The 25,255-nt window shown below is 48.1% G+C and overlaps 1 protein-coding gene across 2 annotated transcripts in view; it reads left to right on the top strand.

The window, feature by feature from the left end:
* The window catches only part of znf423 (zinc finger protein 423), a 128,569-nt gene that overhangs the window by 29,374 nt on the left and 73,940 nt on the right, over positions 1-25,255 (top strand). The window contains exons 4-10 of one of the 2 annotated variants that reach the window (XM_056417068.1): positions 22,207-22,384; positions 23,027-23,151; positions 23,335-23,416; positions 23,519-23,594; positions 23,907-24,187; positions 24,298-24,581; positions 24,696-25,079. In XM_056417068.1, coding sequence (XP_056273043.1) covers positions 22,207-22,384; positions 23,027-23,151; positions 23,335-23,416; positions 23,519-23,594; positions 23,907-24,187; positions 24,298-24,581; positions 24,696-25,079 — 1,410 coding nt within the window. Of the gene's footprint in view, positions 1-22,206; positions 22,385-23,026; positions 23,152-23,334; positions 23,417-23,518; positions 23,595-23,906; positions 24,188-24,297; positions 24,582-24,671; positions 25,080-25,255 lie in introns of both variants that reach the window. The other variant, XM_056417066.1, reaches the window with a different exon arrangement.

Genomic DNA, 25,255 nt, shown 5'->3' with positions numbered 1-25,255 from the left:
CCGTCATTGTTTTTTGAACTCCCAGACATGCTATGAGAGATGCTTGGACATTGTCACTGTAATTCACAGGAGCTATTAGCAGTAAACAATGGAAATACTACAGAACTGTATTTAATGGAGAGCTCGATATGAGTGTTGGCTTCAGCCTCCACTTCAGCCGAGTTGGCCTGAGCCGTTGGAGAATCTCTTTTATCCTTTACTAACTCAAGCCATGATGTAACCTACCATACATGCAGTAGCTTTCTTTACTTGAAATGGGAAACCCAGTTACACTTCTTAAATAGTTTTTTTTTGCCTTCGTTCCCTCTCTGACACACACACACACACACACAGTCATTTACTTCTGCATGGCATGTCGCACACACGCAGCGCATCGCTCAGAGAGAATCACACCGCCAAAAGCGCAGGACTGCTGTCAGAGCTCGGGATGTGGCCTGTGATTTCAGCACAAGAGTCTGGGGAGGGCTACATGTTGCTGAGCGAGAAAGCGGAGGGAGGGAGGGTGGGAGGGGATAGAGGGAGGGAGCGCGGAAGAAAGAAATGAAATGATAAAACATGTTTTTCCCTGGAGATTGAGTGGCTGAGATTGCACAGTCATCCCTCAGCTCAGCAGGATGTGTGTGCACACTTTGTGTATGTTCTTCTATGCGTCGGTGCGTGTTATTGTGTGTATATTGGTGTCCGATGTATATTCTGGAGAGTGTGTGTATGAAGTTAGTGGTGGGACCACAGCTTTCTGATTATTATTGAGGAGAGTGCTAAATTAAAACACATGGACTAAAGAATCCTTTTAAGTTTTCTGGGAGGAACTCCAGGGAGCCAGTTTAGTGGGAGGGCATGGGACACACACACACACGCACACAAACACACAGCCTACTGGGGATGAACACACGCCACGCTGGCTCTGCATGAGAGAGTGAATGTGTTCATGTAGTTTGTAGTTTGATGGTGTTTGTGTTTGTCCTAGAATAGAAACTCAGACGTCGGCCATCTTGGCTGGGGGTGCCAGATGTAGTTTGTGACCTTGTATGATGTGTTTTGACCAAAAAAACTACACTTATTCACACTCTGTCATCATCACAAACCACTGCTGGGCCAACACCGTCCTCGCGTAGATGAATGAACCACGACCAACTGAGGTCTTGTAATTGCAGCTTTACGTTTCCTAATTACAAATACAGTTTTGCATATTATGTAGACTTGCAGTTTTGTAGCCTTTGTTATGTTCAAGCTTCGGGCGTTTTGAGAAAACGTCAGTCTGCTAATAGAGTGCTTTTCAACGACTTATTGGAGCATTTACACTCTATAGGCGTAATAGATAGGCATATTGCAACATTGGGTAAATGGCCACCGTGAAGCACTTTAAAGAATGTTGTACATGTTTTGATCTAATGACAGACAAAGATATACTTTTGTTCCAGGAATGAAGCTGCATGTATATCTGATGTGCCTCCCAGCTGCCGGCCTGAGAACCGTGTTAGTTAGCATGGAACTCTCTGCAGAAACGGCGCCTGTATCTGTGATGCTAACTATACTATTGCAGCGAATGAGTCCCAAGTTAGCAGCTAGCTGTGGCGATAACATTGAATGGGTCCCAGGTGCAAGAGTGAAGCACCAAGTAATTCAGTGCCACTCTAGCAGAAGGCCTATAAAGAGGCACCATTAATTTGAGTGGAAATTGGACAAACACACACACACACACACACACACACACATACACACACAGTGGCACTAATCAATGACACATGAATGTGTGTACCCCCACTTAAACACGCACATACCCACAGACCCCACACATCTGGTGAATGTAATGCCACATTAATGTGCATCAGCCCGGCTGCTCAGCTGGTTGCGTGTGCGATAAAGATTGTGTGCTTCAATTACAATACCACTTTGATTCCATTCCACTGCAGCTTTAAGCCAGTGTGATGGCTCTGCTTTTAAATTGTGGATAAGACACTCAGTGTGTGTGTGTGTGTGTGTGTGTTTGAACTAATTTGACAGCACTTCCTCGCTGTGAACCCTGTAATTATATGTTGCTGTTTGTAATCGTGTAGCAAGCACACAAAGTATACTTTTGGCTTCAGTAGTAATTCTCATGATAGGATAGCGTGCCTTTCTTGCCAAAAACGTCATTTTACACATGTTCACATTAACATCGATGCTCCTTAATAAACAGCTGGAACACATCGTAGTGAAATTCAATGCATCCTCCGGAAGCTCCCTCAGGTAACGTCACCTGGCTCTCCTCCCAGGTTTCAACACAGATTTGCGTCTCACAGCCTTATCGGGGGAAAGCTTTGTCGTCCCCACCTGTAGGCAAATGAGTACTGGAATGCTTTCAATGTTTTTTGGGCATTGACTCGACCCGAAGTAAAGATTCTCGGGACATCCCGAACACATTGTGCACCGCTGTGTTTTTTCCAAAGAACTGTAAACTGCATTGTCCATTTAACACGAGTCTTGATCCCACGTGCTTTAGAGGCTGTGGGCGAACTTACTTTCTCAGATGTGTGATATCTATATGTGTGATGTGTGTCTACTGCTTTTAGTAGATGTAGGTCTAGATCCTGTGTGTGTGTGTGTGTACAGTATGTGCAATAGAGACAGAGCGAGAGTCGGGGGAGTGTCGATGGTCTCAGTAGGAGTCAGAATGTGGAGCAAAGGCTCCCTGAGGAGAAGAGGAGCGGAAAAAAACTCCTGCAGATCAAATGCAGAACATTCTCTGGCCCTGCTGTTGCACATGCGCACACAATCACAGACACACACAATCACACACAGACACACACATCCTTTGAGGGAATTCCAAAATCCATCTTACTGGACACAAGGTCGGGTCAATGTGAAGTGTGTGGAGCTGACGGAGGCCCTGTGTGTGTGTGTGTGTGTGTGTGTGTGTGTGTGTCCATTTACTTTAGTTATACTGTATATGAAAGCAGACTGGCGTGCACCCTTGTATTGGGTCCACACTTTTGTGCTCTGTGTAAGTGAGATGGAGACAAAAGGGCGAGAGATTGTTAAAGATCCAGTAAAAATCCACTGGAGGGGGAAGAGGAAGTGGTGAGGCGGGAGGCAGAGAGTAAACGAGGGAGCTGTCAGTCAAGGCGAGGGGGTGGAAGCTGCTGCTGTCAGTGACAAATAGCAAGTCATTAACCCAGCTGGTCGTTTCTTAGATGGTGTGCATGTCCGTGTGTGTGTGTGTGTGTGTGTGTGTGTCTGTGTGTGTGTGTCTGTGTGTTTGTGTGCAGGGAGAGAGCCAGACACTGCATATTCTTTCCGAAGGTATTTTGTGAGGTCTCTGTTAATTGAGCACATACAGCTGCACTCTCGTCTATTCTCGCTCTTCTCTGTGGGGGAGAGGAGAGATTACCAGGGAGCCAGTCTAGCTGGGAGGGAGGGGGAGACAAAGAAGGAAATGAGGGAGAAAAAGAAGAGGAGTGAAAAGGAGTACTTGGGGACCTGACATGTGAAGAGGAGGAGGAGGAGGAGGAGGAGGAGGAGGAGGAGGAGTAACGCTGTGGAAGTGGAGGTAAAACTTCAAATGTGCAGTGAGGAAGTCAAAGACTGGAAAGGGAAGAGGGGGAAAGCATGGAGCAGGGAGGAGAGCGCGTCTGTTCGCACAGGGGGCCCTTGGGTGACTGGTTTGCCTCCCGCGGGACATCTCCCCACTGCTAAGCTCTTACTGTCTGTTGCAACCCGCTGTCACACACACACACACACACACACACACACACACACACACACACACACACACTCGCTGCGTCTGTCGTCAGGATAGCAGCTGAGTCCTGTGAGGCCAAGGCTCTTATTAAAACCACAGATCACTTTCTATAAGAGAGGGAGAGAAGGAGAGGTGTAATCTGAAGCAAAATTACAGACCGCCTCCTGCACTCTGGCCTGCACTGTGTGTGTGTGTGTGTGTGTGTTTCTCATTTCAGAGCTGTTATTGATTGACAAAATAAATGTGTTCATTTCCTGTTTTTGTTTTTCTCCCAATTGACTTTCATCCTTCTAAGCTCCGGTCTTTTTACCCTCTCCCCCCATATTACCCTCTTCATCACCATGTGCCCTTCTTTCCTCCCTCTGCCCCCCTTCCTCCATGCCTCCCTCCTTCCCTCTGTGTCTCTGTACCCGGGGGTGGCCTGAAGATTCCTTTGCTAAGCCCTTGGCATACATACAAGTGCACAGCGCACACACAGACACAGCTGGCTGCCGCTCAGGTTTTCCAGGGAGAGAGCAGGAGCTCGGCACCAGAGGAGGGGGAGAGGGGAGAGGGGTGGTGGGGGGTGGAGAGAGGAGAAGGGGGGGGGGGACAGCATGCAGAGAGGGAGAGATGGAGGGAGGGCAGGGAGGGGGTGAGATGGAGAAGGGGTTGTTGTGCAGTCATTTTTCATCACAGGGTTCATTTTTCACTGCAGAGTTCTCCCACTCTCTACATCGCTCTATTTCTCTTTATCTGTCCTCTGCTCCTCTTGTTCCCCTCCCTTGATCCCTCTTTGTCTCTCTTTATCTTCCCCTTTTCCCATTTTTTCCTGTTGTCCCTTCTCTCACTCACCTCTCTCTCTCCCCCCCCCCCCCCCCCCCCCCCTCGACCTCTTGCTCTCGTTCCCTCTCTCTTTGCTTAAACTCTTCCCATCCTCTCTCTCTCTCTCTCTCTCTTTCAGCCTAGTTTCTTCTTTATGAAATATGGATAGGAGCAGTTTTGGGCGCGCTGAGAGGTTTGCGGTTAGAGGGAGGGATGGAACTTGGGAACTGGCAAGGGAAGGAGGGAGGGGAGAGACTGAAAGAGAGAGAGAGAGAGAGGGAGAGAGAGGGGCTGGGGGGAGAAGAAGGAAGGAGCTCTTGTCTCAGCAGACGTGCCTTGTGCATGCACCTAAACACCTCACTGAGCAATCTGTCAACATGTCAGCAACACATGTTTGGTAAAAAAATAAGCGAGAGAGACCGGTTGGAAGGAGAGAGGAGAGGGAGAAGAAGAAAAAAATCTCTCCTCTTCCAGTGGGAGTAATGGCTCCCACCAGGGCTCTGGAAATGCTTTGAATTCAGCAGATTTCTATTGCGGGGTCCTCCCCCGGGGGCATCTTTTTTACAATGCCTGCATCTCAGAAATTTGAGCCTGAGGACCCCTGGGGGCATCCTTTCATAATGCCTGAAAATGTAGGGTTATATTGTGTGCTCTTCCCCATGGGGCTTTTATTAATACCTGTATTCACTGCCACTGGAAATTACACAGGCAGCGCTGCAGGGGCCCGCGCTCGCTCCAGGAAGGGAGAAAGACTCTGCAGGGACGTTTTCTCTCTTCTCCTCTCACTTCTCTTCCCTTCTTTCTACCCCCCCCCCCCACACACACACACCTCCTTTTTCCCCATCCTCCCCCTACTTTGACTCGCTCCCCTTTTTTTTTCTTACTTAATGCAAGAGTGAAAAAGAAGAATTTGCCAAAGGACACAAGAAGTAGTGTGTGTGTGTGCGTGTGTGTGTGTGTGTGTGTGTGTCTGTTGGCACCAGCTAACCCCCTTGTATTCAGCCCTACTTTGCTCAGAAGTAGAAGAACCACTCGATTACAAATGTAACTTCCCTCTTCTTTCTCTCTCATCCCTTCCTCTCTCTGTCCTTGTGTGCCTGTGTTTAGATATTGCACAGAGTAAATATTTGTGTGTGTGTAGACAGAAAGTATCCGGATGTAAAGTCCAGTACAGTGTGTGTGATTGTGCTCGCTGTGTGAGGTATCGACAGAGCGCTGCTTCCGTCTCCAAACATTCATGAGAATTCTTCAGCCAACGGGTTTGCAGCTTCTCTCTGCGTGGCAACGTGGGTGTGGGTGTGTGTGTGTGTTTATTGATCAAATATTTACAGAGTCAGATTATAGGAATATACATTTACATATATTTAAATAAATAAAGTGTTTGATCTCACCAGTCAGGCTGTTTAGATTTCAGATGTCGATGTTGCACTCTGTTCCAGTCCTGACTGGACACGGCATTTGAGATGCTGTTACTTTGGAGCTGGTTAAACCTCAGACGCCCTCATGATATGACACGAGTGATGCTCATCATATCAGGGGAACTAATGAAAACTGTAGCTTAATGCTTCATCTACTTCTTCCTGTCTGTCAAGGTGGAAGAAAGCGCATTGCCATCGCCATTAACTTTGGATTCACCAGATTCTGTAACCTGCTGCAGAGGTTACTGAACAACTAAAAGAGGGGAGCGGGGGGGGGGGGGGGGGGTCCTGATTAGTTAACATCCTTTTATTTTGACCACGTAGATTTGTCCCAAACGGTCGATTCAACCCCAGAACTGGCCTTGCACGAGTATGATTGAATTAGGACAGCAGATGGCGTTTTGAGCAATTTTCAAGAAATTAATGGCAGTTTAAAAGAAAGAAAAGGAAATGTCAACGCAGCATCGATGTGTTTGATACAAATCCGGTCATATAATTTAGTTTACAGCTTAAAAAACCACGATGACAATACACATTTAAGGGAGAAGTTACACAGCTCAACAACGCTGCACTGGTACCCGCCTCCACATCTGACGGCTCTCATTGACTCTCATTGACTCTCATTGGCTCTCATTGGCTCTCATTGGCTCTCATTGGCTCTCAGGCCCAGCACCGTTCATAACCACCTTTTTAAATGCCAGGCTTTTTTTTCTCACTCTGATCATCTTGTCAAATGAACCACGTAATGGGATTCACAGACATTTTCTCCTTTGGGTGTTTATTTGAGCCTCTTGTCAGCGACATTGTCATGGGCAACCGACTGGTTAACAAACGTACACGTCGAGGACGATCGTGATTAGTGACGTCCCTCCAGAATAGTTTTTAAGCATCAAGCTGCTTGAAATGTTGACACTTGATAACCATGGCTTTGAGGGGAGGGGAGGTGGGGGGGGGGGGATCTCATTTTACTATCCTCACTTCACGATATAAAATTGAGTGTTTAACTGATACTGGAGCCGTGAATCATTCAAAACAAATATTTAGATTAAGCTGGATTTTGTATGACTCGACCACAAATTAATGGTGTTGGTCTCAACAGCTGGTGTCTGTCAGTCGGGGCTGTGCAGTAAATCGATGGTCTGAAAACCCCAATACTAAAGCTGAAACGCGCTCGACGAGCTCAAGCCAAGTGCCACGCATTGGAGAGCTGGTTGTGCTCAGTGGTGACTCTAAGACGATGTCCAGACCATGTCCAACACATCAGTCATGTGTGGAGGAGGGTTTGTGTAAACCCAGTGGGGTTACATACTCAAGTATGTTTCCATTGGTTTGATTTTTTTGTTGGACACTCAAATCACATCCCCAAGATTGGAGTTTGTAGAACTACTTAATCCCAAGTGGTCGGGCTTTGTCTCTACGTCCGTCCCCTTTGAGGAATGTGACTGTTTGTCTGTCTGAACCTTCATGCATGTCTATCCTTCATATGTGCTGCTTTTTGAACGTCTCTATCACAGTTTCTGAGGAGGATAGAGTTGTCATGGGGCCATGTGGGGGACTCATCCATGTCTATACGTGTGTGTGTGTTGGGGGGGGGTCTGGATAATGAGGAACAGGCCATTCCTTTGGATTCTTGCACCCCTGCCAACAACCAGGACCCCCAGAACCTCTACCCCCCCTTCCTTTCCCCCCCCCCCATGCTGACACCTGGGACCTTTTCCCCCTCTCCCTCTCTCTTCCTCTCTGCCTCTTCTTTCCCTCTTCCCAAGTGGAACGTGCAACCTCCCTCCATTTGATACACTTCCCCTCTCTCTCTCTCCCTTTCTGCCTTTTGACCTCTTCTCCCATTCTTTGTCCACTTCCTTCTTCCCTCCCTCATTTTCATCCTCCTCTCGCCCACTGGGACCCAAAGCCCTATATCTCCTCTCCTCTCCTTTCCTCTCCCCTATCTTTCTTGCAGCATACAGACCACAATGGCTGCCTATACTTCTCCTCACTCATTCCCTCCTTGCTGATCCTCCCTGCTGAGTTCTCAAACTCAAAACTGACCACATCCCTTCCTTTCACCCTCTGTCTCCCTTCCCCCATAGCCTCCCTCCTTTCTCTCCCCATCTTCCCTGTTCCCTGTGGAGCTGGCCCCAAAGCTCTGATCCCTTCCTCCATGCCCCTAAAGTCCCCCACTGTGCCCTCCCAAGACACACACACACACACACACACACACACACACACACACACACACACACACCCTGTGGTGACTGGCCCCAATGTAGCCCCTGTTTGTCTCCGTCCCTATGTTTTTCCAAAATCTCTCTCTCTCTCGTTCTTTCTATCTCTTCCCCCCACCACAGCCTGTTTGATGCTTCAGATTTGTTATGTACTTCACTTTAACTATTTTTCTCAACCCTGTATTTTGAATTGAGCTATTAATGAATAAATCCTGAAAGAAATTCTGATTTACTGTTGCACTTTTGATTTAATGTGTCCCTTTTTATCGTAAAAATAAGAATAACAGAATATATTTGTTTATTTACACTTAACAGAACGCCGTTTTTCTGTTACGTTGTATGTGTTTAACATTTTTGTTTTTGCTCGGTCATTGTACTGATGGAGAGCAGCGGTATGTGATTCCCCTTGGGGACCAGCGCTGTACCAGGATGACGGCAAAGACTATCACATAGATATCTTTTAACACCTGTCCATCCAGTACAGGTGTATGAATATAAATATATTGTGGAAAATTAGAAACAAATTCCACAGGCACACATGCTTTTACACCTCGCAGGAATATTGAATTTACTATTACTGCTTGCGACATACTAAATTGAATACAAAGATACACTCAGGTGCTCATGGCACGCACACACGCATACAAACACACACACGCACACACACACACACACACACACACACACGGTTTCAGTCACAGACAGCGGTGGCAAAGGGCAGTGTACCACAGGGAGAGGGCCTATAATAGTTTTAACCCAGCGCTCAGGTGTGACTCGCCTTTGTCCAGCCAAATGTCAGAGAAAAGCACAACTCCAGGGAGAGAGGGAGGATGGAGGGAAGGACGAAGCAGAGTCAGAGCGAGACGGAGAGAGTTGAAATGCAGGAAAGGGGTGTGAGATGCATATTTGTCCGTATGCATGTCGTGAGAGGGACACGGAGCCAGGCGGACTCGCAGTGTGGGTTCTTTCTGTGTTTTCTCTTTAGATTAGCTGGCGTACTGTATTTATATCTGTATAAACGACTCTTGTTCACCAACTGTCCGACTGACTGTTCAGTCCAGCAAGTGAGCGGCTGTTTTTGGCAGCCTGTCTGTCTGGGCCCCTGGTTATGTGGGGGCTGGGAGCCCCGCTCTGCTCTGTTCTCTCCCCGCCTCAAGAGCTCCCTGGGGGGGCAGCAAGACCAACTCTGCCAGCCTCTCTCTCACACTCCCGTTTACCCCCACCCCAATGCTGAACCCGCATGCACACACACTGACGTCAGCGGCTCTGGGCCTTCTCCCCTGGGTGCTACCAGAACCCTTTGTTTCCCCCACCCTGCTCCATCCCCGCCTCCCTCCTTCCACCCTCACTCCTCTCCCTGTCCTTTGTCCCTTGAAATAGCTGTCCTGCTTACCGCCTGATTGGAATTCACTGCACTATGGGAAGTCACAGGGGAGGGCCATTGTCAAGTGTGTGTTTGTGTGTGCACACACATGTGTGTAAATGGGCTTTTCCCCCTCTTTGTTAAAGCATCATGAGTGCCTGCAAATTTCTTGTTGCGAGTTTGGCTCGTGTGGTCGCTTGTGCGTCGAGAAGACGACGCTCGGTAATAAACCGCTAAACTGAAATTGTGGGGCAATTATTGAAATATGTGTATATTCTCTCCATGCATTTGATATCCTGATAAATATTGTCTGTTAAGATGTGATTGCTGGATGTTACAATGCGTGACGCAGGACGTTCAGCCAGCAGGCCGCTGTTTGATCGTCCTCGTGTTTTTGTTTTGTGTTGATTGTAAGTAGAAACACGTGAATGTGTCCGTACAGTATGTGTTCAGTATTTGTAACTGAACATTTTTTAAGTAGGCTTTATCATCAGTGTGTTTTCTGAGTGATGGGGGAATGTGTGTGTGTGTGTGTGTGTGTGTGTGTGTGTGTGTGTGTGTGTGTGTGTGTGTGTGTGTGTGTGTGTGTGTGTGTGTGTGTGTGTGTGTGTGTGTGTGTGTGTGTGTGTGTGTGTGTGTGTGTGTGTGTGTGTGTGTGTGTGTGTGTGTGTGTGTGATCATGCATGCTTCTGCGCCCAGCAGGAATCCTAGAATTGGGGTTAAGGAACAAGAGAATTCCTCTCTCGTATTCCCTCCTTTCCTCTTCTGCAGTCTCTCTCTCTCTCTCCCTCCCTCACCCGAGAAAGTGGGATGTCTTGAAATATTAACCAATCTGTTCTCCATTTTTCAAATATGATAGAAAACACACTGCTAAATAAGTCAGGAGCGAGGCCTACCGGGGAGCGCTGCAAGACGGGGCACTCAAATAAACAACACAACAACACAAACAACAACATTGAAGAAAGGGAAAGACGGAGAAGGGGAAGGGGGAGGGAACTCTCGTACTTGTATTTGCCAACGTGAGTCGCTGCACCCGTCTATCCTCCATCTATCCATGTGGTCGACTGTCTATCGGACGCCATTGTCTCTGTTTTTCTGTCTTTCTCTATTTCCCCTTTTCCCCAATCTAATAAGAGCATCTAAATTGGAGTACACAGTGTGTGTGTGTGTGTGTTTTGGGGGGGGGGGGGGGGGGGTAAAAGCTGGGGTGGGCTCTGTGGCTGACTGAGACCTTTACCTCAACAGTGCTGCTGCTGGCATGAGGCCACAGGGAGCGCCCTGCTTGAGTAATGAACTCCCCCAGGAAGGAGCACTGCTACGGGGCTCTGCCAGCATCCCGGGTTCCTCTCTCTCTGCTCCTGGGATAGTGTCGGTGGGGGAATGGTTGGTGGGGTAGAGGGCATTTTGGGGGGGTTTTGGGTGGTAGTTTGAGTCGATACGTCTCCCCCTTGTTGGCTGCCAAGCCATGCGGCCTGCACACTAGAAGATAACACATTTCTGTGCGTGTGAATGTGAGTTAAGAACGGCTTGTGCTTGTGTACAGAGATTTGCACGCGCCTGCGCTTGGAGTGTACGTGGGTAGTTGGTGTGTTTGTGTGTGTGTTAGAGAATTTGTCCTCGGAGAATAGTGTGTGTGGTGGGAGGTGCAGTGACAGCTGCAGAGGGGGGTGGGGCTCACTGCTCGCCGGCTGATATGGGTGGGGGGGGCGTCACATGAGAGACGCGATGAGAAGACTAATAACTCTGGAGTGCAACATGTACATACACGTGTGTGTGTGTGTGTGTGTGTGTGTGTGTGTGTGTGTGTGTGTGTGTGTGTGTGTGTGTGTGTGTGTGTGTGTGTGTGTGTGTGTGTGTGTGTGTGTGTGTGTGTGTGTGTGTGTGTGTGTGTGTGTGTGTGTGTGTGTGTGTGTGTGTGTGTGTGTGTGTGTGTGTGTGTGTGTGTGATAGACATGATACAGATATGTGATTGTGTGGATTTGTAATGTCCTTCACTTCACCGGTAGTTATAGAAAATAGAAGAGTTCCTAAATATTACCCCTAAACGTAACTTGTCCGGCTTTATAAACAGAAAATTAAAAAAATAAATTTTCTCGTAAGCTGCAAAGGAATTTAGTAAAGACTCAAAAGAAGGTATTTATGCACGCCACTCTGTTTCACTTCGTCGTGCGTCACCGTGTATCGGTGGCATTGAATGATGTCGTGTGTAATTCAAAGGTGAGGTGCAGCTTTAGAGGCTTCTACTCCCGTTACATTGTAGAACATATGCAATTAGAACACAGGGGCGGTGCTGTGTGTAATAAAGTGTGCGTCTCTGAGAGGGAGCAGATATTTTCACACCTGTAACTGACAACTTTGTCAATGGATTTGCATCGTCTGATTTCCATCAATAAAGACACACTCACACGTACTGAGAAGGAGGAGAGAGCATGGAGGTGGTGCCGTGTCACAGAATACTGCACCAGCTCTCCATCCAGCAGCACAGTGTTGTCCCTCTCCTACAACGACCAAATCAGTCTGATTTCTGTTAAACACACTCCACTTTGAGTTCTTTCTTCTTCTTTCCATTCCTCTTTTCTGATGTAATAATAGCCCCCCCACCAGTTCTTAATTATTCATATTTTAGTAATACAATCCGAGTTAACGGTTCAAACATTAGTACATAATAAAACTCCCGAGGCTTTGCTTTTAATTTAATTCCTCCGTTTAAATTAATTTTGGGGCATGCTTGTGCTTTTAGCTTGCTCCTCCGCTGGGGGGAAGCAGAGGGGGGAAGCAGAGGAGAGACGGAGGAATGGAGGGCTCGCTCAGGGAGACGGATCTGCTGCAGGTGGAAGAAACAGGCGTGCAGGTGTTTTTGCGTGGGGGGGGGGGGGGGGGGTTAATGTATGGTGGGGAGAAAGGCATGTGGGATGGAAAGCGGTGAAGAAAATATGCTCTCTGTAAAAATGGTGAAATCCATATGGAATCTGTCCTGCCGTCAGTGGCCTTGTTAGACTTAGTAAAGGACAATCAGGACATGAGCAGGTGGACACTGATAGACGGGGGGGGGGGGGTAGTGAGCAGGTGTTGGGAGGAGGACGATGGAGAGACGCACACGGGTGAGGGTAGAGTGACAAACGGAGGGGGGAGAAAGAGATTAGCCATGCTGATGCTAGGGGGTCCCCTCTAAAGGCATGAAAGCACACTGAACCCCAGTCAGTCAAAGAGGCATTTCCATTTCTCTGCTGTGTGTGTGTGTGTGTGTGTGTGTGTTTGTGTTTTTGAAGTCAGTGTGTACAATAGTTTGGGTCCCAGAGCAATCCTCTTTTCTGCTGTGGAGACCAACCAGTCAGTGGTCTCCATTGATCTGCACCCCGCCGCCGCAGACACTCCCAACCCCACTGTGTGTGTGTGTGTGTGTGTGTGTGTGTCTGCGTGGTGTGTTTCCCATTCGCGTTCATGTTTCATACCGTGTGTGTGGCTTTTCCATGACTCCCCATCATGGCCCCTTCGCGTTGTGCACCTCATGCACCTGCTCCGCAAGATGTTGGCGTAGCCACAGTGTTTGTGTTGTTTTGTCTGTAACCCTGCATTTGTGTGTGCTTTTTTAATTTTTGGGTTTTTCTATTGGGCAGAAGAAAGGTGTGAATGATGTGTGTGTGTGTGTGTGTGTGTGTGTGGCAGGAACCAAGGAGTAGCTGCGTACGCATACATATGCCAACACATCAGTTAGAAAGGGAATAGTCCCTGCCTCTCAGGTTGAGTGTGGCGGTGGGGAAAGAGAGGTTTCCAAACAAACCGTCCAGAAAGAGGCTCCTGTGTGAATTAGAGACCACACACTGGCTGCAACAAAGAGCAGCGCTCAGACACACACAGGGAGCCACGCACAGACAGAAACAAGGGTGGATTTAGTAAGGAAAAAAGAGGCGTGTGTGAGGTGAAAGAGTGTGTGTGTGTGTGTGTGTGAGCTGGCGACATGAAACAGATCAAAGGGGAGAGAGGTCTACAGGGCAGAGAAGGAGAAAGACAGAGAGAGAGGCTAGGGGGTCCCGTAATTACAACCTACATCCGCCAAGCTGAGCCATGTGTGTGTGGGTGTGTGGGTGGACCTCCTAGCCCACACTACATCCATCCTTTGCTCTTTTCTGTCTTTTCCCCTTTTCCTTTTTTTATCTCAAAGAAAGGGTGCGTCACTGACATTGAATATACTCCTCTAGTTCTGTGTGTATAATAAAGAACAGCTTGCCGGGCTCACACACAGCGTACAGTACACGGAGATACACAACCGCACACAGTTGGTGTTGTTCTCGACCGCTGTGCGGCCTCTGATCAGGACTTTAGTCGATCAATATGAGAGAGATGCCTTCAGATGACTTGATCTTGGGGCCAGAGGGAACGGCAGAAAGACTTAATGCACTCAAGCGTTTTGTCCTCTGCGGATTACGTTTTGATACCTGAGAGCTAAATGTATACGGCGCTCCGCTATCTAGAAAATATCACCTTTGTCAGATGGGCCTCGTGGCCGTGCGACAAAGTGGCACAAACGCCGCACGCCACAGCGAATAAAGACATGTTGTTGTGAACTAAACACAAACGCCTCCCTTCAAGTTCATGTGGTCAAACAGAGGGAAATACATTTCGCATTATGAATGCACCTCCAAGTTTCTGCCAGCTGACTGAGTTTGAGTCGCCATTTGTTGGCGCTTGCATGTGTAAGTTTATGCATATTACATTCTGAATATAGCATGTGTGTGTGTGTGTGTCTCTATCCCAGTGAGCATTCTCTCTCCACCTCTCTTGCCGTCTGTGCCTCTAATCCCCGAGTGTGTCACTAATGGCAGGTCCAGGTGTTCTGCTCTGCTCTGCTCCTCCCCTGGCACCTCCTCTATTCAGTGTGTGTGTGTGTGTGTATTCCTCTCATGGGGGGTTTAGGAACTGTGAGTAGGGGGCTGTCCAGGATCCTATCCTCCAGAAGGGAAGGGGAGCGGTGTGCAGGAGGTACCCGCTTCTCGCAGCTTGCTCCTGGGCTTCCCCTGGGCACAGGACCCCCCCCCCCCTTTCTCCCCCGGGACTCCAGGAGCCACATTTGCCTCTGTCTCCCTCCCCTCATTTTCTTCCTCACTCTCTCCTCATATCCACCGCTTGCTAGTTTACACACCTGCACTGCTTCTGTTATTTTGCCCCAGACGGAGAGTCAGTCAGAAAGAACCGGTTAGTGTGTGTTCTCGGTTCTCACACACACACACACACACACACACACACACACGTGTGTTTATCCGTGTATTTGCGTCTCCTTGCTTGTGTTGGTGGTTTGAACATCGGGCACCATCTGCCATACATCCTTTATTTATAGGTCCCACGTACGCGTAGGTAAAGGTGTGTGTGTGTGTGTGTGTGTGATATTTTTGATACCTCTGTAGATCAACCACAGCCCGTTGTAGTGGATGGTGAATGAGAGCACAGACCTATATGAGGTTTCTCGCCAAGCACCAGCCGTCCAAACCGTCCATCCTAATTCACAAAGTTGCACTAATAACTGGCTGTATGTGCGTAATTACCGTCAGGTAGGTACCTTGGTGGGTATTTCTGAAACATCCAAAGGCCTCCTTATGTGCATTTACGATCGTGTGTGTGTGTTTGTGTGGTTCTCAGGTGAGTGTGTTTCTAGGTTAATTAGCGGTCTGTCAGTCCACCAAACCTCATTCTTAAAAATAGATAACTTAGCCGCAGACATGCACACAACCACATGAACCACGTCGCTTTGTGTGCATGTCTCCACGCAAGCATATGTGCATATTTACTGTACGGAGTGTGTGTGCTGGCACGGTGTTGTTGTTTATCTAACACTCTGCCTGACAGCTGGTTCTCATTTCTGAGCGAACAAACAGCAGACGAGATGGACAGCGAGCAGGATTGGAGGGGAGGAGGAGAGGGGGGGGGGGGTGAGGAATGTCGTATGCAGGGCAGAGGACCACTAACTACCCTCCGTGGTCAGGGCCTTGCTCTCAGTTTGGAGGGGAGCGACGGAAGAGACGAGGTAAATAATCAGAGGGAATCTGGGCTCCCTGAGATAAAAGACTCGTTGAGAAGGAGTTTGAGAAGAGAGAGGATGAGAAAAAGAGGGAAGTGTGTTAAGAGGAAGCAGATGCCAGCCCTCCTCTGCCACATGGTGTATGCTTGTCTGTGTGGGAGAGTGTGTGTGTTGTTGCATGCATGTGAATGTTCATATCTTCTGGCTGTGTGTTTCTGTTATTGTGGAAACACAACAGGGTACTTGGTGTTTGAATTGGCACTAAATATCACAGCATTATTTATCCCACTGACACTGAACCCATTATTTATTCACAAATAGTTCCAATATTAAATAAAGGTCTAATTTTTTTTTTCCGAGGTTGATTCATTGTTTAGGTTTTAAAATGTCACAATGACAATGCCATCCAACAGGCTGGAATCCAAATGTATTCACCATAAAATACATTCTTACATTTGAGAACCTAAGATTAATAGGTAGGGTTTCTGATTTCCACTTTAAAATGTACTTTAAAAACAATATATAATACGCAAGAACAAACAAATTTGGGAACCAGTAAGTGTTCGAAAACCATGTTTCAACGATTGCTTTAATTTCATGTAATCGATCATCCGCTAAATGTTTCGGCTCTACAGCAGCACCATTCAATGCTTCCCTTAATTACAACCATGACGACACATGTTTAATATACGGCCTTGGATATTTGTCTTCATCTGGAAAATGAATTTGAAATTGTGTGCTTGCATGCTAAAAAGTAATTGTGATTTCAAAATACATACAACAAATTCTAACGCCGTCACTGTCTCGAGGGTTCTCCCCCTTTTTTTTAAACGTATTGCCCGAATAAAGGATCAGAGGATAGTTGTCGTGCGCTGCACTGATTTTAAAAGCACCAACACATTCCTGTAAGTCTTTGTATTCCGACTCTTGACTCTCGATAAACTTCGGACTCCGTACTTCCTCCATTCTGTCAGCCGCTCTGACCTTGTCTTTCTGCATGTTTTCTTTGTGCGTGTGTGTTGTGTTTGTATACAGTATATTATGCTGTGTGGTCTGGACAAACGTGTCATCTGCCAGCTCACTGTCCACCCACCCCCACCCTTAGCCCCCTGCCCCTAACCTTCTGCCCTCAAACCCACACACACTCGCTCACCGACACACACTGCCCATATGGAGCAGTTGGCGCCCAAAAGCTTCCAAAGCAGCCGGACCCATTCCCAGGGCAGAAGGTGAGGGTCCCCACAGCCTGCTGAGTGTGTGTGTGTGTGTGAGAGAGAGAGTGAATGCATGTGTGTGTGTGTCCTCAGGGGCTCAAGCCCGGACAGACTACCCTATCGTCCTTTCTGTCCATCCTGGCTGTGGTGTGTGTGTGTGTGTGTGTGTCGACAGGCCGCATCCCTCGTGTGCTGCAAGGACGGCAGCAGAGGACTGTGGGTCCTCCAAGCACCCAGTGAGCAGCTCGCCATATTGAGGACGCATTCAGCTTTTGTTTCTGTGTGGAGGCCATATTGTTCCCATCCCATGAGATCATAGATGGCCCTTTAAGAACCGGAAACATTCATTTCATGTGGCAGTTCTCTCTCCGGACACTTACATGACAGAGCTGTAAACTTTACACCAAGATGAAGTCATGAGCAGCCTTTGAACACCCTCGCAAAAAAACAATGCAGCAGCAATTTATTGATTAACCTGCAGGATGTTCTTTACCAAAATAAAGATAGAGCTTGAGAAGTAATGACACGTGTGTGGTAGGCCTGCTCCTACTTCATTTATTATACTATAATTGTGTTTGTGTGTGTGAGAGAGGGAGAGGGGGGGGGGGAGAGAGAGTTTGTGCCTGGCTGCCCAGTGAGAGCCAAGGATGGAAGTTGTTTTTCTGCCCCCTATGGTGTGTGTGTGTGTGTGTGTGTGTGTGGGGAGCAGCCTGGGGCCATCGGAGGGGGCCTGGGGAGCCGTGGAAGGAGGGATGAAGCGAGAGCGGGATAGAGGGAGAGGAGGTCAGCAAGGGTCTCGCTGGTGCAGGTTCGGGCCGACGGGCAAACAGAAAGGTGGAAAAGAGAGTCGGGTGGTTGAAGGAAGGGAGGAGGAAGGGGAGACGGGAGAGAGCGAGAGAGAGCAGGTAGCTCTACCCGAGGTGACCGCGTCCTTTAACTTGTCAGAAAGCAGGTTTCCATGACACCGTCATTTCGGCTTCGGTGGTTGATATTTGGAGGAAGAGCCCTGTTTGCATATTGTTTGTGTAACTCCTAATGAGGACGGTTGCTCATTCTGAATGAAATTGTGCTTTTATTTTGACAGTTAATAACATCTTTAACTGCTCAGGTAATTTGTTCTGTTATCAATGTTCATTTTGAGTGTTCTGCATGTGAAAGTAGGGAGGAGGCCGTTTCAGCAGCGCTGGGAGTCTAAACCTTTTTTTCTCTTTTTGCTGCTTGCCATCGGAGCTCCTTGTTGATTTGAACATCAAAGCAAGAGAAACAAGAGAAAGCTCGACATACATGGATTATATTTCCATTTTGGGCATTTAGCAGCCGCTGTTATCCGGAGAGAACTCATTTTCTCGAGTGCTGGTTCCATTTCAGCCCATCAAGTCGTTTAGTTTGACATTCTTTTCCGACCTTTTTATATATATATATAAACACAAAATGCCATGCTAGTTTAGATTTTTTCCAATTGTGGAGTGGTTAAAAACAGTTCACAATTATAAAGATCACAATAGTCTCAAAAGTTTATTTTACCCAGAGTTCCATCTGATAAACCCTCTGTGAGACTGTCATGACAAAGCAACTGAGTTTAGACAGGGGGGGGGATGCAGAAACATGAAGAGAGATTGATCAGCGTGTGTGTCTCTTCATCAGAGTGTTTCACCAAGGCTGTGTCCTCCACACGTTGCCACACTGTCTGGCCTATTAGAGAGACATGCGGGTGTGTGTGTGTTTGTGTGCATCTGCCATTTCAGGTAGACTCAGGCGGTCCATTTAGTTCCTTTCTGGTCTTTTCCATTTCTCATCACAGACCCCTGGTTTCTCCTCTCCTCTTTCTTCTTTCTGGTCCCCCCCCTTTCATACCGCCATCTCTTCCCTCTCCTCTGGAGTTCAGAGTCTGTCCATCTGGAACGTCCTCCCCCCTCTCTCTCTCCCTCGGTCCCGTCCAGGCCGAGAACACGGGGGTGAAGGCCAACACCAGTAGGGGAGAGACGGGGGGACGGAGGCAGAGACGTCAGCGCTATAATGAGTAACAACATGAAAGCTGACGGAGGGAGGGAGCGAGGGAGGGAGGGAGGTAGTGAAAGAGAGATGAAGACAGAGTAGAGGGACTGCTGGGGACAGAGGGAGGGACCGAGGATTGAGGGAATGGATGGGAAAGGAGAGGACTGCAGTGTGAGAGATAAAGCGGCACAGAGCAGTTGGGGCCCTGTGGCCCTCCACTCCGCTCCTCTCGCTCGTTTTCATTCGCCAGAGAAGAACAGAAAGGGGGAGGAGGTGGAGACGGGGGTTTGAACAGCGTGTGTCGGCGTCCGCCTGTTTCTCTATTTTTTTTCTCTCCCTCCTACCCCCACAACTACTTTTCTCCCTCTCCAACCCCCCCCCCCCTCCTCCCTCAACCAGCCGTCCTCCCATCTTCTCTCGAGGATTGTTCTCTAATTTAACTTTTCATTGAAATTTTCCTCGCTCCCCCATCCCCGTCCTCCGGTCTCTCCCAGTCTGCCACTCGGCCTTTTCTTGCCAGGTCCCCTCGTGGCCGACTGACAAAGACGGCGTTAAAAAGCCGTGTGATCCTCCATTTTAGCGCCAGCCACGCTCGTCAGAGGATTAGGGTTCTTTAATGACTCTAATCTCCCCCCCTACACACACACACACACACACACACACACACTCAAAAAGTGATTTCTCCCTCTTGCCCTGACTCGCTCTCGTTCCATCTCCTCCTCTCCTCCCTCTTTCCCAGCTCACAAACTTAACCATAACTGACTACTGGTGTGTCTGTAATGACCCCCATGTGTCCGTCCAGCTCTGAGGACACATGTGCCCGGTAGGTTCACACCCTTCTCCTCTGCAGAACACGGACTTTAAATGTCATTGTTTTCGCTGAACCACGACTGTCCATATTGGGCTGAGTGCTTCTCTGCGTCTCGTGTTGGACTGTATGCTCTGTGTTTCAGGATATTGTTGAGAGGGAGAGAGCACAATGTCGGCGTTGGAGACCGTATCACTAATCTGTCTCAGGCTTCACTAAAAGACGTGCTCCCCGTTGAGTCGGCAGCGGGAGGCGTCTGGATTGCCGTTTTATAGACACGCCGTTTCCTTTTATCACCGGCCCTGCGCCATGTAAATGGTACATTTAATTATCCTGCTGATGTCACTGACGTGTGGAAGAATAGAGTCTGTTCCGTCTCTTCTTCAGCCACGGACTGGACACTTCGGCTGTAAGGTGGATGACTCAATGGAATAACAAAATAACCTACATGTGAACAACGGTAGCCCCTTCTGCATTTTGGACTGTACATTCATTTTAAAGATCTGCACTTGACCTGCACTGGGGGTCAATGCAGGTCAAATGGCCCGATGCACTCGTTCAAACAATGGCTGTTGATCAGGAGACAATCACAAGGATAACATGTGTCACGTGTGCACCTAGGTTAAGGATGCTAGTATTGATCACTTTGACTATTTGACATCTCGGCTGAATTCCATTTCGTGACTCGACTGGGACACTCGACCTTTGCTCACCTTTGACCTGCTGAGATTACACGCCATCATTTGACCTGACGTTGATCGATTTGGGATACCCGAGGTTTACGTGTGTCGAGGTGAATGCTTTTGGAACAGCATGTTCGTGTGTAACCATGCCTCATATGATACTCTGGACAAGGGACTTTCTGATTGGTCTCAAGCAGCACAGCCTCATTCTGGGGGGGATCGACCCAAACCCAAGAGTCGATCTTACACGTACATGTCACGGGTACGGCGGCTCAAAAAGTGACAAAGCAGCGTTAAGTTATTAATAACTCCCAGAAACATTTCTCTCCCGTTTCATTTTTATACGATTTTTGTTTCTCCCGAGAATTCATTTTAATCACTGTGTGCAGGCTCTGGATGACATATTGTTTGTTTTCTCCTTTCACCCCGTCAATACTTTCATGCACTTCCTCATCCTCCTGTGTCACTCGTTCATACTTTCAATCTTTCTGTCCCCCTTCATCTGTCTCTCTCACTCACTCTCGTTGTCACCCGCTCTCCCCCCTCTTGCTGTTAGGCTTCCTGTTGATATCTCAATGTTTTTGGGGGTTTTTTAAAGCTTTTTTTATATAATTTTCCTTCTGGCTTCTAGACAAATTTATAGGTCGTGCTTTTTCAATATTTTGTTGTTGCCCAGAACCCCCTGCTGATTTTATTTGCTCATCGCAGTGCCTACATTTTCTCTCCGATCGATTCATCACAAGGATCCACCCCCTCTCTGCAAGGCGTAATACACTGTAGACTCAACACACACACACACACACACACACACACACAGGAGACACACAATTGTCGGCTGAGGTAAAACAGTGCCTTGGAGAGGTTTCTAAAATTATCAGCAGGAACTTTTCCTCGTGTGTCTTTGCATTTGCAGACACAATGGCCTCATGGAGAATATCGGCAGACTTCTTTTCCCAATCTCTCCATCATAATACTCGAGTGACTCTAGGTTCTTTTATTTTATTTAGTATTTCTTGCTGGCCTAATTGATAAAAGCAAAGAGCGCCCTTGCCCCCTCCCGCTCTCTCTTCTACATTTTCGAGGCAAATGCTAAACAGCCTCACTGCGCTGCTTCACAGAGCACACAAAGAAGAACAGAACAATATCAAGTGTTATTCAGTTCCCTCTTTTGTTGCCTCAAATCCATTCTGAAGTGTCTATTAAAGGAGTCGTGGCCTTTTTGTCGCCCGAGCGCCAGACTGCACAGGAGGGGGGAAAAGAGGGAGATGGGGGCGGGGGGGGCAATGCATAATCTCCTATGTATGACCGATGAAAGGAGAGAATATCGCCATCTTTCCGCTCTGCTCTCCACATCTCCTAATCGCTTTTCCGACGTTTCAATCTGCCAAGGCTCTAATGAAAATATGATGAGGCGGATCTATGGTCCTCGGGGACGGATGGAGGGATGGGAGGTTAGGGGAGGGGAGGGATGGAGCGAGGGATGGCTGCAGAGGGAGGATGAAGGGAGAGAAAATAAACTCTGTCCTTATTTCCGGGCTCCGTCGGGGATACATAGTTCTTGGAGCTTTCTATTTAGATGTTGCTGCTGCCGGAGTGCGTCTCGCTCTTCTGTTTCATTCTCTCTCTTTATCTCTGCCATCCTCATTTTCCCTCTGTAAATGTGTGTGTGTGTATAACCAGGATAAATGTGTTTATTTTTTAGTTTATGTTCCCTTTGTCTCACCTGAACTCCCACCGGCAGCCTCTCCCGCCTTCCAAGAAAGATGTAACTTCTTCTTAATCATTCAACTGCTCCTTGTTTTACCCCCACTTTATTTATGTCTGCGCTCGCCTAACTCTTCTTTCTTATTATTATTTCTTCATAGATCCTGCAGCTGTGTACAGAATGTGTGTATGTGTGTTTTCTTGCTGCAGATGAATCCAAGGCTTTTGTAAACGCCCTGTGTCTGCTTCCCTCCCCGTCAGATGGTGATGATGACCCAGCAGGGCTGTCCTGGGTGCCTTCCTCGCCCTCCAGTAAAGACGTGGCTTCGCCCTCACAGATGCCTGATGGCTGCTGTGACCTCGGCATGGCCACCGGCGGCGAGGAGGAAGGAGGCGCCGGGCTGCCATACCCCTGCCAGTTCTGTGACAAGTCCTTCAGGTATAAATCTCTGCTTCCTTCCCCAACATGCTGCCGGTTCCGTCTCGGTGCACGCGATGCATCGAACACTGTGACACTAATATCATATTTGGCTGTTCAGCTGCCTCCTCATATGCTGAATATCAATGGGTACATGAATAAACAGTATTCTCAATATTGCCATGGCAACATGGCGCACTAAGGCAAACAGAGAAAGGAATGAGGTGAATACATTTCTCACAGACGTCTCCAGGGACCAGCTGAGACCCACTTGAAGAACAGCTGTCACACACACACACGCCATGAAGTCATCACAATGATCCTCTGCATTGCTTCTTTTAGAAAGCTGTCCTCTCTACTCCTCTCTTTCTCCTAATATTGCTGATTAGAATTACGCTGTGATTTTAGAAATAGTTTGGATTTCAATAGTAAAGACTTAAGAATTATGAGTAAAAGCAGCACAAACCAGAAGTCACGTTACACTTTTAAATAATGTTGTCATCGTTCTTTTTTGGGGACAGTGCTGACTACTTAAATGTGTTGTGGTTTGAAAGTTTTGTTTTTGTCAATCTACTTCGTAAACTAGACCTTTCATTCAACTGAGATGTCGTTAGTTTCCACGGTGATCCTTTGAGAGTGACTGCTCCCCGTCCATCTCCTCAGCCGCCTGAGCTACCTGAAGCGCCACGAGCAGATCCACAGCGACAAGCTGCCCTTCAAGTGCACCTTCTGCAGCCGTCTGTTCAAGCACAAGAGGAGCAGAGACCGCCACGTCAAACTCCACACAGGTAGATACCGATGAGCAAATCCACATTGAAGATGATGAACGTGGATCCTGTAGTTATTCCAGAAGAAAATGAGGGAAAACACCAGTCAACACATTTGTTCTGTCAGTGTTCGGCGTTTGCAATTTATAAATATATGTATGTTTTCTGATAAAATCACCTCTCTATATCTGGTAATTGATACAGGAGACAAGAAGTATAGTTGTCAGGAGTGTGAAGCGGCGTTCTCCCGCTCTGACCACCTGAAGATCCATCTGAAGACACACAGGTAACCGATGAACTCGTTCATTTTTCTTTCTTATCTCTGGATTCTCGTGTTTCATTTGACGCTTCCTATTTAGATCTCATAATGTATCCTTCACTCCTCCAGCTCCAGCAAACCGTTTAAGTGCAGTGTGTGTAAGCGTGGCTTCTCCTCCACCTCATCCCTGCAGAGCCACATGCAGGTAAACAGCGGTTTGATATTTCTGTAAATCTAGCTGTCAAAATGTCTCGATGCTACTGCTGCTCACTGCGGATATTGCTTCTAGATATTGCATTAATATCATTATTATGAATTAGTTTTGCCCTCGATAATTGTGGAGTTAAAATCAAGTCCGCCCTTGTAGTTTCTACAATTAAATTAAATCATAATGGAAATTAGGAAGGATGTCTTTTTTCCTCGGCCCCTAGCGTATTGTGATCATCTAAAAACCTTTTGGCAGATTGTTTTACAACACATGCTTCTTTAAACCCCGGCTACCCTCTGACTCTGGCAGGCGCACCGCAAGAACCGAGAGCACCTCGCGCTGAGGAGTGAGCGGGACGGAGGGAAGAAGGGAGCCGAAGGAGACGGAGACCTGGAGCAGGACCCGTATATGTGCGATTACTGCGAGGAGACGTTCAGCCAGACGGACGAGCTCGAGAAACACGTGGTGACCAGACACGCCCAGCTGTCGGACCGCGCCGACTTGCAATGCATCCACTGTCCGGACATCTTCCTCGACGAGGCGTCTCTCCTCACGCACATCGAGACGCTGCACGCTAACAGCAAACACAAGTACGACGGAGTTGCTCTTTTAAAAGCTGTCAAACCACAGATTTTCATTCACGTGCAATGATGGTATGTAACTGGCATTGTACCGGCCCTTTCTCTTCCCGCCACCCCAGATGTCCCGTCTGTTCGGAACAATTCCCATGTGTGGAGGATGTCTACTGCCACTTAGACAGCCATCGCCAGCCCGACTCCTCCAACCACAGTGCTGCCAGTCCTGACCCCGCGCTGGGCAGCGTGGCCTCGATGAGCTCGGCCACTCCAGACTCGAGTGCCAGCCTGGAGAGAGGCTCCACGCCGGACTCCACCCTGAAGCCCAGCCAGGGCATCGAACGAGGCCGCAGGAGAGGCGCGGAGACCGTGGAGGACATTGTGATAAGCCTGGGTCATCAAGCCGGAGGTACGGAGCAGCCAGTCCAGTCACATCTGTGATTTAATGGCCGATGCTTGGTTTAAACGTTCAGACTACCTCTGTGTATTTCTAATTTAGCGGCTTCTCTGTCTGTCACCAAAGGGGGAGGGGCCAGCTGGAGTAAAGTGACGTACTCTTGCCCTTACTGCTCGAAGAGAGACTTCCACAGCCTGGCCGTGTTGGAGATCCATTTGAAGACCATCCATGCAGAGAAGCCGCAGCAGAGCCATACATGTCACCTCTGCCTCGTCACTCTGCCCACACTTTACAACCTCAACGAACATGTGCGCAAAGCTCACCGGACCAGTGGAGGAGCATTGGGCACGTCGGGGGCGGCGGCTTTTCCCCTGCTGCAGTTTACCAACGTCACAGCGTTCCACTGTAACTACTGCCCCGACATGTTTGGGGACATCAACTCTCTGCAAGAACACATCCGAGTGTCGCACTGCCTGCCCGGTGGGATTGTGGCGGGGTCCACCACTTTAGGTGTGTTGTTGGAGAACGCTACTCTTCCTAAACAATGAAAAGCAACTTCAATATGTCTATATATTAAGGGTTAGTCACCCTAACCCTTAATATATAGCAAGGTCCGTATTTAAGCAATAAGATGCAAGAGGCAGTGCTCTATGGTCAATAATGTCCGTTTCAAGGGTGTTGTTAGA

Source organism: Pseudoliparis swirei, chromosome 6 (genome assembly GCF_029220125.1).
Source record: "Pseudoliparis swirei isolate HS2019 ecotype Mariana Trench chromosome 6, NWPU_hadal_v1, whole genome shotgun sequence".
NCBI classification, from domain to species: domain Eukaryota; kingdom Metazoa; phylum Chordata; class Actinopteri; order Perciformes; family Liparidae; genus Pseudoliparis; species Pseudoliparis swirei.
This window is presented reverse-complemented; position numbering and strand designations above follow the sequence as displayed.